The sequence below is a fragment of the Lipophrys pholis genome (genome assembly GCF_963383615.2).
Source record: "Lipophrys pholis genome assembly, chromosome: 21".
In the NCBI taxonomy this organism is placed as follows: Eukaryota; Metazoa; Chordata; class Actinopteri; order Blenniiformes; family Blenniidae; genus Lipophrys; species Lipophrys pholis.
In genome coordinates, this window is record NC_137649.1 from 4,657,709 (window position 1) to 4,670,567 (window position 12,859).

At 42.1% G+C, this 12,859-nt stretch overlaps 1 protein-coding gene across 1 annotated transcript; it reads right to left on the minus strand.

Moving 5' to 3' along the window:
• Nucleotides 1–8,625: 8,625 nt before the first annotated feature.
• LOC308126726 (bifunctional protein GlmU-like) lies at nt 8,626–12,291 on the minus strand. Its single transcript, XM_080491302.1, has 3 exons — nt 12,200–12,291; nt 9,641–9,832; nt 8,626–9,232 (listed from the first exon to the last, which is right to left on the minus strand). Exons 1-3 carry the CDS (start codon nt 12,200–12,202, stop codon nt 8,987–8,989), a joined length of 441 nt encoding a protein of 146 aa, XP_080347428.1. The 5' UTR covers nt 12,203–12,291; the 3' UTR covers nt 8,626–8,986.
• Nucleotides 12,292–12,859: the final 568 nt, after the last annotated feature.

Here is a 12,859-nt window from a genome sequence, read left to right on the forward strand (position 1 = left end):
ATGCAAGTGTCTATTGGTGAGTGGGCCACATACTTGTTCCTCACAGCAGTAGGTTCAGCCAAACATTGTGAGATGCTCAATGTATATCCAACTATCCATTGTTCATACGGCTTTAACACTCCTGCAATCACTTCTACATTAGAATACTGTAGAATAGATTTCTTGTCCACAAGAGTGGAAAAACTAATAAATAAGAAACACCTTTTTTTTTAACTGTGAAAAAAACCCCCCACATTTTAGCGTATCAAGCCTTCTGTTGTTGAAATTCTCTAAATGAAGTTTAACTTGTTTGTGTAACTGAAGCTCGACGTGCTGATCAGCCCATCTGCCATCGCCAAGCCTCCCTTTTTAAAAAAAGTGTGCTTATCTTCCATTAACTCTAATTGAGTCCCACTCGTGCGAGTCAGACGAGAGAGAGGAGGGTGTGTTATTAAAAAGCCTTCCCCTCTAATGTGTAGGTAAGGACCCCTCACCGCCACGTCTGGCCAGGCCCGCCGCTTTGGAGTGAGCACCTTAATTGAGACAAATTTAGCTCAATTAAACCGCTTTACCTCTGCCAGCAGCATTTCGGGGCATCCGTGCAGCAGAACGGCCTTTTTTCAATTAACAGATCCAGTACCGATCCCGTGAATGTTTGGGTTGGTGACAGAGAGAGTCGAGGCACGGCGCTGGTACATCGGTGTGACAGTCATAATGGAGCTCAATGACCGATTTCATTAGATGGGTTAGATGTACAGATAAATAAAACACAAGCACACAAACTGCAACACAAAGAAACTAAAGGGGGGAGGGGTCTTTGTTTTAATTAGCTCTATGAATGACCATTTTAATTGCCCTACAGATCAGTGTCATAAGTAAGTGTTTAGCAATGTTGCGTCGTAGATGAAAGTGTTTACGTGATCTGGGCGGCACGTCGGTGGGTTTTTCTCCTGGTACTCCAGCTTCCTACCAAAACCCAAACTGCTAAACCCAGTTTAGTTCAGGAACCCCAAACAACCCATACCGGTAAAATAGTGCCATAATAACCTTTAAATATAAACTGTAAAGTGTTTCGTTGTTGTGGAGCAGAGTATGTATGATGAAAACAATTACTGGTGAAAATTGCTACAATCTCAACATGAAGCAAATTCTAATGAAACCATCTGTTGTAAAATACAATAAAAAAAAACTTCTATCGTTGTTGCATAATGGATGTTATTACAAACTCATCCTAACAGCATCAAGAGGTGCCGGGGCGGCAATCAAAAAATCAAAAAAAAAAAAAATCCATGTTTTCTTGGTGTTTTGGCCGGATTACAGCATCTTGCAGGGTGATTTTGGGGCACAGGCTTTATGTTTGACGTTATAGAATCAGATAATGACAACATTTTTGAGAGCGCATATAAACGCATTTGTAAAAAAGTGGTGAAAGATGGATGTCCATGTACTCGCCATTGCATGTGTTTATAGTGTGGTGTTCTCAGAAACCACCAGCTGCACACACTCGTGGCCCTACACGCTAACTACGTTGGTTTCTGCCATTTCCGTGTCAATGGACATTGTTTACAAAGCATTGCAGAGTAAACACTGAACGTTTCTGAACCGAAAACACAAAAACGATGCGTTTCCAGATGAAACGTTGTCGCATAAACGGGGCCTCAAACATGACCATGCTGTCACAGTCCGAAGCCGCTTGCTTAACCTCGGTGTTACCTTCCTGGTTTAATGTTCAGTCAGTAAACAACGGAGCTTTCATGTGATCGCGTCGCCCTGTGAGGCGGTGCAGTCTGCAGCCGCCGATGTCTTTTTCTCCTGTTGATCAGTTGGCTTTCTTTCCAAAGAAACCTCAGCAATCCCACCTCAAAGGAAGACCTTGGAAACACAAAGCAGCTCAGCGGGGACGAGAGGAAAGGCACTTGAAGTACGAGCAGCCATAAATATGTGGCGCCAAATGTGTTTGCACTGGCACTCATGCTTTCCAAGATGAACAAGCTGAAGGTGCCTGGTTATTTTGACGAGTTATTATGGACGAGCAAAAACAAAACCTCGCGGGGATAAAAACATTTCATTATTCTTTGCATGTGCAGCGGCAAGAACGTATTTTCATTGTAAACAAACAAACAAACAAACAAACAAGAAGAACACAACCTTTATTTATTCAAGTATTCATCCATTCATAAATGTTCCACCACATTCACTTATCTAAATAGGAATCAGATGGATTTCCTTCCAGTTTGAAACAAATTCATGGTTAAAGGAGCCGCCTGCATAATTTCTCCTCAAATTTCCTGACCTGTGCTGCCCCCTGGTGGAAATACGAAATCAAAAGAATCAATCGATGCCTGTTCGAGGTCCTCAATCTTTGTAAGGTGGAGTGAGTTTGAAATTCTCCTTTGAATGAGTGTACCAGATCCACCAACAAGTAAAGCACAATCAAACTACAGCATCAAATAGAATAACATATATAAATGCCTCATCCAAGCATATCAAAGGTATTTTTCTGGCTATTAACAACAAAGTGAGCGTCGATGTTATTTTAAATCTGCTTTCGTCAGTCCCCTCAAATAAAACTCAGTGGAATACAATGACAAAAAGCAGGGAATATAATTCATGAAATATCAGGCATATGTTTAAACTACAACCAAGTGTGGAGCGAGGCTACAACAAATACATAGTTTCTCTTAATTCAAACCATTATTGTAATAATCAGTGGAATTGGAAAAAAAAAAACAACAACCAAGAAATCCATTACAAATCAATGCCTTCAAAAATTTATTTTTGGAAGTAAATATCGAAAACAATGTATGAAAAACCCTGTTTTGTACAAACATTTCCATGGAAACATATTCAGACTTCAGAGAAAAGAAGATATTCTCCTGTCATTCACAATGAGGGATTAAGATGAGATCAGTCCAGGAAAAATAGATGATTTGACCCTGATAAAATGACTGGATTTGTCTTATTGGATGATTAACAACAGTCAGTGTGGTAGTGATTGTGATATGGTGGGCCAACAGTGGCGCCCGTGCTTTATGCTGTCCACCCCCTGACACTAAGCTATAATTAATTATTATTAATATTAATATATTTTGAACACATTCACGTGTGCTCTCTCTCTCTCTCTCTCTCTATGTGCGAGGGTGGAGCTGCACTTCACAAAAACATAACAGGACAATATGGCAGTATTGCACAGATTTGATTGCATATACGTGTATATGTCTAGATAGCTGAATGGTCATTGGATATATTAATTAATTGTGTCTATAAGTATATTCATAAAATGTAGATTTTTAATGTAGATTTATTTATTCACAGATCATTTATCAGGGGTTTATCGAATAGAAAAGAAATGCGTTATTAATCTCAGAGGGAAACGGTTGTAGCGTCGCTCCTCACAGAAAAGAACAAAGAATAAATATCACAGGCGTTAAAACATGGCGACAGAGTCGGAGTGTTTTTAGAGAGTTCCACCTTGAGAGCTGCGTTCAAAAAGTTGTGTTGTCAGTGGTGAATTAAAGGTTGAAACTTAACCTGAAGTGACGCCAGACCACCAAACACCCTGAGACGGAGTGTGAACCCAAAGAGTTTATCCTGAGAGGAAAGGAAGTCATCATTACAGAATATAACAAAGAAACTATATTTCACATAAAATAGTTAAACGGTTAGAATTGGGTCCCTGAGGATAAAGGTTGGGCTGGCCTAGAGGAGGCGGCCATGTTGCTTCCTGACCTGAACTTTTCAGATCAATTGTAACTCAGCAAAACTGGAAAAGCGGAAGCGGAAGCTTTCCAAGTGAAGGATTTGTAAAACACTGCGTCCCGCTCTGGGTTCACTTTACACCCAATTATCTGCAGGACGGTTTTGGAGAAGACACTTTGTGAAGGACTCATGTCCACCGTCCACCTCTGCTGAGAAACTTTCTCCACTGGCTGTATGAAAACCTCTGTGTGAGCTGTAAAATAAACATCTGTACATTTTTATACATAAAAACTCACACACACAAAAAAACCCCAACAACAACTTGTGAGAACTTCCCGCAGCAGCAGCAGCAGCAGCAGCAGCAGCAGCAGCAGCAGCAGCAGCAGCAGCAGCAGCAGCAGCAGCAGCAGCAGCAGCAGCAGCAGCAGCAGCTCGGGTGTTTTGATCTGTGTGTGTGATTCGCGCGGCCCTCCGCCCTCATGCTGAGACATTCAAACAGAGCTGCGTGTCATTAGGACAGAAGATGTTTGGTTGACACATGAAAGCTGGACGATCAGCGGCGGCTCCCCGGGAAGGAGGGGCGGGGGCGAGGGGGGGGGGGGCGGCGACCGCCACCACGGCGTCTCTTGTGTGGCGGCCGACTTCCAAATGACCTGGGCTGGTGTTGTTAGAAGTGAGGCAGAGAGGGGGCGGCTTCAGAGCGCCACAGCCCCCCCCCCTCATCTCATCTCAGCCATCCATCCGCTCATTACTCAGACAGATATTACAGGCGCAGGGACAAAAGGCGACAGGGAGGAGAAGTCACTAATGAGAAAAAGAGCGGATACTAAACGGAGGAATTACGAGCCTCCTCACAGTCTGTGATCGGCAGAAAAACAAAAGTGACATACACACGCGAACGCGCGCACACACACACACACACACACACACACACACACACACACACACACACACACACACACACACACACACACACACACACACACACACACACACACACACACACACACACACACACACACACAAAGAAAACACAGAACTACACTAAAGGTGCATGGGTTAGTGCTCTTGCCTCACAGTATGAAGGTCGTGGGTTCAAATACCGTGTTTGTGTGGGTTTCCGCCGGGTAATCCGGTTTCCCCCACAGCCCAAAAACATTCACCGGGGGTCCCTGAGCAAGACCATCAGCTCCCTCCTGAATGTTATATGGCTGCCTACCTTATTGATCCCCTTGGTGAAGAAATTTTCCTCAAGGGGATTAATAAAGTATGAGTTTCTTTAAAAAAAAAAAAAAAGATGCAACGCTGAACTAGAGAGACTGAAATGCACCTGCAGCCATTCACCACATGTTACACAACTACAAAATAAACTAAATAACTATAACTGCTATTTGGCCACAAAACAATGAGAGCTACCAATGTATTTCAAACAAAAAGGTACAAAACACTGATTCAAACACGTGCAAAGTGGCAACAATATGATGCACTGATAAAACAAAATGTTAAATGAAATAGATGCAAATCTCCAAGAAAAAGATGTTGAAAATTTAAACGAACGCAAAACCAAGCAAAACTTCAACAGAGATGAAGTTCTACCACAAAAGCATTTTTAATGATACAGAGGTGTAATATACGGAGCCCCGGAGAGGCTGTAGAGAAGAAAAAAAATACCACGTGGGAACGAGATAATAAGTTGTTCCCTCAAGTTAATAATATGAAGGAGCGAGATAATTCAATCGGTGGCCGCGAGATAGTACTTTGTAACCACAAACTAATTCTCTCGAGTTATATTGTAGCGATGCGGGAGCCAGTGGCTGTTATTTCCAAAAATCCAAGCTTTCATTTACAGTAGTATGTACTTTGTTTTGTATTTGCCGATCAACCAAAAGTATCGCTTCATTATAAAGACATTCTGTGGGGTAGTAAATAATAATGGGGCGTCTCATAGCGGAGAGCAATGCAGCCTCATGCGGACCTCAGCCTGCGGTCATAAGGTGATACAAGACCTGGAAGTGAAGTTAGTTTCAGTGATGTCACCATTGAAAAGCCTGAAAAAAAACCCGACAATGTAAAACTACTTCTAATTTTTATGTCCGACGCGGCTGTGTGTGACGGCACAGTAGCTCTGCAGCACAGCAGCTCAATTAGAGCCACCGGCTCTGCCAACGCTATTAAATTATCTCGTTCCCTCGCATTATTAACTTGAGGGAACGACTTATTAACCCGTTCCCACGAGTTATTTTCTTTTTCTCCGTGGCCACTCCGGGGCTCCACAGTAACATAATAACAGAAATTACAAAGACGTACACAGCGACTGCTTAAAGGTGCATGACCAGAAAAAGATGTGCAACTACTGTATATACACATGCAAAACTCCTGACAAAAAAAAAAAAAAAAAAAAGCTAAACTATACCAGAAAAAGATTCATAAGCATACAGAGGCAAAACTACCCCAAATGCTAAACAATAACAAAATATGCGAAGGTACAAACCAAGAGATGCAAAACAACAAAGTTAGAATAAAAATAGGCAGAAGTGCAACAATATGCAAAACTACAACAAAGGGAATTTATCATTATAGAGAGAAAACTAATGCAAACTCAAGTTAATGATTACAAAGTTGAGAACAACTACTGAATTATATGGAAAAGCAAAACTCCCAGATATTGAAGAAAAATTCAACAAACAGATGCAAAACTCCAAAGAGATGCAAAACTACCACAGATTGATGGAAAACAACAAAATCACAATGTAAAACTACAAGAAAGAATTGTAATACTACCACAAAGAGATCCATTACTATATAGAAGCAAAACTACCACCAACAGAAGCAAAACTACACCCCACCAAAAAATACAAGTTTACATCAAAAAGATGCAAAACTACACGACAGAGATGCACAAGTAACATGAAGACAAGCAAACCTGCTACAACAGGATTCTGAACTACATAATGAGGCAAAACTACCACAAAATGACATAAGAAGATGCAGAAGTACAAAGAAGACGCCACAAACAGATGCAACGACACAGAGATTTAAAACTATGAAAATACGCGGCCACACAGAGGTGCAAAACTACAAAAAAAACTGGACCAACAAGATGCACAACTACAAAAAATGTACAAAACCGTACAGCAAGGGAAAGTGAAAACCAAAATATACTAAATAAATAACAACAAAAAAACAACAAAGAGAAACAAATCTGTTACAACAGGATGCAAAAAGAGTGTCAAGACTTATTTATCCTTTAAAGAGTCAGAAAAACACGAGACACAATTAGACACAGTCGTCATTCCTTCATACGGATTCTTTTCCAACGGGGGAACAAGATGCACCTGCATTGAGTTTGCTGGTAGTTCATCTCCCAGCCTCCATAGCTGAATGACTTCCCTGAAACAATCAACCCTAAACCGATTGATCTCGCAGCACCAAACACATTTTATTCACACGCGCACTTTCATCTGGGCACATATTAAAATCAAAACTGGATCCATGGAGCTGCGGCGTGAGACGGAGAAACACCGACGCTGTGCAGAGATTAAAGTCGACTCTTCCCATGAGCAAGAGGGCGGCAGTAAAATGTAATTGGTGTCTCGCAGCGGGACGCCGCCACCGCCGTCCATTAATAAACAGCAAAACATTACTTTAAGACCCGCGACTCACTCACATTTCAAACAAGGACGCCACGTCCCTTTGTGAGAAAGCGCGGCGGGGCCGTTTAATCACCTCCCACTGCATTAAGACGTCGTTTAAAGAGGAGAAGCCGGCGTCTTTAGATCAAACGCCACATTTCAAACACGCAACATCCGCCCTGCGCCGCAGATGTCGCCCTCTAATTTGTTCAGTGGGCGAGGAAGCGGGTCTGCTTTTAGTTGGATGCTGTCTCCATGTGTGTGTGTGGGGGGGGGGGCTGGGGATGGGTGGGGAGGGGAGGAGAATCAGGACGGACCACCAACGTTTCCCCCCCCCCGGCCACTATGCTGCCTCAACACAGCGAAACAAAAGCACAAAGCTGCAGTGGGAACGCTTTGTACCAGCGGCTTTAATGCGGCCCGCTGACGCCCGGGTACCCCACCGACGCCCGGCTGCTCGCTGGCGCCCGCCCGCCCGCCCGGACGGACGGCGCCCCCGGAGGCAGCTCACAACCCTGCACACTCATTCCTCCATCCTGGAAGAGACAAAACCACCACGCTTCTGTGAACCGATAACAAATAACACAATTATTTCAGACTGGACATGCAGACATGATGTTTCCACGGATGAACAACTCCAATGGAACTTCAAAGGAACTTTGAAGCTCAAGATTGGAAGAAAATGAGAAGCTTTTTGATAAGTTGTGGGTTTCATTCCTCAATCGTCTCCCAACTGACAGGGCAGACTTGATGACGGTGACGGTCAGCTATGAAACTACCGAGTCCAGGAGAATCTGGACTGGGAGCCATGACACTCTGGAGGAAACGTTCTGATCGTCTCTACTGAGCGTGTGCAGGAGAACTAGTTAATACGGCCACAGTGCAGGTAGGAGTAGGAGTGTTTGAGAAAAGAGGCATTTGTCTCCACTTCCACAGAGACGGATTTCGAGCATTTCCCCCGTTTCCCTGAAAACGGAGCATTTTCTAAAATGTGTGTTTCCCCCATTTTTACAGAGTCAGACGTTTTTCCAAAAAGTTGCGTTTTCACCCCTATAATCAAAACTGAAAAGATTGTAGAACAAACATGAACAGTGAGAAAACAAAACCGGAGGTATTTGTTGGGTTTTTCTCTTTTCTCTGTTAAAAGCACCTAGAAATGACTGTGTTATATAAATAAAGTTGAAATTGAATTGAATTAAGCGGATAAGTTTAGTGAGACTGAAGTACAAAATGACCCACATTAAAAGTACTTAATGACTATATGGAGGGTATGACATAACATCCATATTTATCTTCTCAATAAATACCATAATGACTGTTATTTATTCCAGTTTTTATTCACATTTGACACTTAAAATAATCAGACATCGACATTTATAAACTTTCTAAGATCTCGTAAAACTTAAAAATGAAGGTTTAGGCAGTTTAGGATCAATGAACATTCACGTAGAGAAGAAAGTAGCCTTGTTGGGATTATTATGATCCACTTTGATCCTTTATCTCATTTGTTTGCTGCTGTTATTTAGTAAAACTAGGAGTCATTATTACAAAGGTTAAAGCCTCGGCTTCAGTTCACACCCATTGCGGCTACACGCTTAATGACGAATTATCTAATCAATATGGATTTGATAGGAGATGGAGGAAATGTGTTCAGCTCTAAATGGACTCTGGACTGATTAATCTGACCGCGCCTGGACGACCAGCTCGGGGAAACCTGTCTTCTCGTCCATTTCCCTGATGAACTGCAGGTCGACCGCCTCGCCGACGACCACCTCGGCCGTGGTGAACACCTCCAGGTCTCCCAGCGCGTGGCCGCCCAGTGTCTTCCCCTCGTTGTCCGACAGGCTGATGTGGAGGTGGGCCTCGGGGTTGAGCGTGCCCACCAGGGAGACGATCTCAAAGTGGCCGCTGAGGTGCATCACCTTGTAAAGAAGAACGTCAACTTGACATTAAAATTCTAAAACTTAACGAGAAATTTGTTGTAAAACGTCCACTTGTGTAATTTAAATGAATGTCAAATGCTTCCTGAAGCACCGAACTGCAACCAGAAGACATGTGAATACATTACAGACTCACATTATAGGTGTATTTCAATGGAAGTTGAATAAACCCTTAAAATTTACTTGGAGGGACGTCTTGCATTAGAAAAGATTGTAAAAAAAACCCAACTATTTGTGACTACTTCATCTATACTATTTAATAGTATAAGAATTGACAGTAAAATAATAATAAAATCTTTACAGGCATTTTTATTTTGTGCTCCTTGTAGCTTCATGTATTAAATGGATCAAATGTCAATGTAAAAGGAATAACGTCTGTGATCCACGTACCTCGTTGGTGTTGGTGGCCGTGGCGTTTGCCAGCCGCAGCGTGGCCTTGGTGAGACTCCCCACGCAGGTGATGATGAACGGCGCCCGCAGTCGCCTCTGGTCCACGAAGGCCCGCAGACATCCCAGCAGCTCCTGACCCGGGCCGAAGCGGACCGCATGAACCTGCATGGACGAGCCCACTCCCACTGAACTCTGGGAGAAAGGCGGAAAGAAAACACGGCCGTGGCTCTTTTGTCAAGCACAATCTCTTCCTTTTGATTTGTAATTAGTTGCAGTACATGTAAAAAGTATTTTAATCAAGTGAAACCTTCTGAGTGGCTTCATACTGATTGACTGTATAGAGACCAGAAACACACCGATAGAATAATGGAAATAACTATTATACGGTCTAATCTTCATGGAAGAGCTTGTTTACACGCTGATTCAAATCTGGGTTCGGACTCAGAAACAGAATCTTCTGATGCTTTAACGTGAAAAGACTCGGACAATAATAGTTTTTCCAGGTTTGTGCAATTGGAGGCTTAAATACCTTAAAAAAGGTGATTGGGAGCCGTTTGTAACGTCTCCACTGTTTCTCCGGCTGCGGCACCGTGAAGCAACACATCCACAATGACCTCTTTTTTTTGTGTTTTCTGTGTGTGTGTGTGTGTGTGTGTGTGTGTGTGTGGTCCATTCAGATCCCTAACAGGATCACGGTGCTTAACCAAACATCACCCTGACCTCTGACTCTGCAGGAGGAGGGAGTTACGTGCTCCTCAAGCATTCATGGAGCTCCTGCTGGCTGGCTGCTTTTCAAAAAGCAGCTCGAGGATGAGGAGGAGGAAGAAGAGGAGGAGGAGGAGGAAAAGGAGGAGCACCAGTCACATAACTTTACATTTCAGTGTTTCCTCTACAATCATTTAGGAGTGGCAGGCTGCCGTTTCTAAATCCTCGCCAACGCTCCTTCAAATTTCTCTTTTTTTTCTTAGTTTCTTTAATTGACACAAAAACACCTCCGCCGCCGGCCTGCAGCTTCACAGCAGAGTCCTGCACTGGGTCGGGTCGGGGCGGGTCTGGTCGCGGTCAGTGGAAGAGACTGAACGCAGGCAGTATTTTGGCTGCTAAAGCCAGATGAAGTAGCAGCAGCTCCATTTCAGTTCACAGTTTTAGGCAGCGAGGCGTCTAAAACAGTCAAACCTCGTACGATCCTAAAACAGTCAAACCTCGTACGATGGGACCTGATAAGAGCGGACACCCTGTTAACGCGCCTTAATGAGCGGACAGGCGGTGCTGAGCTGCGACTCCTCTTAAGCTTAAGTCTCACTAACACTACACCAGGGGAGCCAAACCCGGCCGCGAAAGGTTTTTTTTTTTTTTTTTACATTTCACAGTATTTTGCACCAAAATGTTTATTAAAATTTACTTTATGTGGAGATTGTAAACATTTTTCAGTACTAATCATTTGATCTTGCAAAAGTAACAATTTCATCACTCACACTGTGCAAGAATTCAAAGGTTATTACAGCACAATGAAAACTAGACTTCTAGGTTCAGTTATGCACTTTTAAATAAGTATGTTTCCCATATCATATTTGGTGTTTGGTTCATTCAATACTTACTTGTCCTACAATTTGTCACATGTCACAATGTAGTATTTAGTGGTCCAGAATGCATTAGAATGCACCATTTAAGGCCTTGTTTCCCCCAACATTTTTCCACAAACTCACCCTGACAGCATGAATTTGAGGCGAATGCTCGTTTACTATATTTCATGGCAGCACCACTGATGTCTCAGTTCAGGTCTCAGTGTTGCTTAAGAAAATTGTTTAAAAAACGAATACATTTCTTTTTTTTTTTTTTACAATTTGCCTGGTGGTTTGGCCGGATTGGAGCTTCTCATGGGCCGGTTTTGACCCCCGGGCCTTATGTTTGACTCCGCTGCTCTAGACTCAGATAAAGATTAGACTTGGTGGATAAAGATTAGGAAGTTGGACAAAGTGGTTAAAGATGGATAAATCGCTCGTCCTCTGACACCAACTGTTGGAAAACTCAACTTTTCCCTTTATGTTGCACTTTGATAACCATAATAAGATCCTCCAACTCTCTTCATTTACTCATTGAAAATAAAAAAAAACAAAAACACATTAGATTGTGGAGGTTTTTACCTGCAAGATTGAACTGGCTTTTTAAAACGACCATATGAAATTCACTTCAAATTTAAAACATACATCCAATTCACACATAAATGCCAGCGTGGCATTCAATTGTTACACATTAATTCTAAAGTCTGAAAGCAGTTGAAAACAAACCTTCCTGGTTTATTATGTTCAATGGAGGTGAAGAAAGTCATTTTAAGAATTGTTTGAAAAACAACATAGAAGGACCTCTAATACACTGCCAGGAAAAGTCTAAAAAAACAAAACACTGATCCCACTGACAGAAATAATCTTGAATTACTTGACATTATATACATTACTGTATTGAATATCTGTGTTGTAACTGTGTAAACGAATCTGACCTCCTGCTTCAGCTTCGAGTAATTTAAAGGAAAAGTCAAAGGTAAATGCAGCGTGAACTCACCATTGTGCAGCAGCCTGCGACTCCTGGAATCTGAACTCTGCAGGCAAACACTTCCAGTCACATGTTGTTACAGCCTGACTTAACTTGAGCATGCGCAGGATTAAAAGGAAAAAAATATATAAATAAACCCACAAATACTTCCTGCTGAAGTTTTCGCTGGACGGGTCCCTTCTTATTTATGGTCTTTTATTGCCCCCTGCTGACACATTTTGGGTACTGCAGTACAAATCTGCAGGAATCTGGAAACTAAACGAGTGTTTTTTTTTAAAATTTACCAAATAATCAGCTTATATCTTCAAAGTTAAAAGTACAATGAAGGTTAAAACTCGTATTTTTGCTTATATACTTGAGTTAGTATTGAAAATAGTCATTTTATTGACATTTACTTTGCAATAGGAGTCAAATCAATTAAATGAACGTGTTACTACTCCTACAAATACATGTACCTTTAATCATGTACATTATGTGAGTTAATTGAAACTGGGGATAGCTCCACGACCGAAGTGTCCTGGGTGGGGATCGGACCAGGGTCACACAGAGTTTCGTCTTATTTCATAAAATGATCTTTTGCATACACACAAGTTATTTGTGTTTCCACATAATGTATTAAGTATAATGTACTTACTGTTATGAAAGTGTCAAAGTATTATACATTGTTTG

Coding starts and splice junctions, on each gene's coding strand:
- LOC308126726 (XM_080491302.1), bottom strand. Junction 9,233..9,640: donor CGGCCACCAACACCAACGAG/GTACGTGGATCA, acceptor CTTCTTTACAAG/GTGATGCACCTCAGCGGCCA.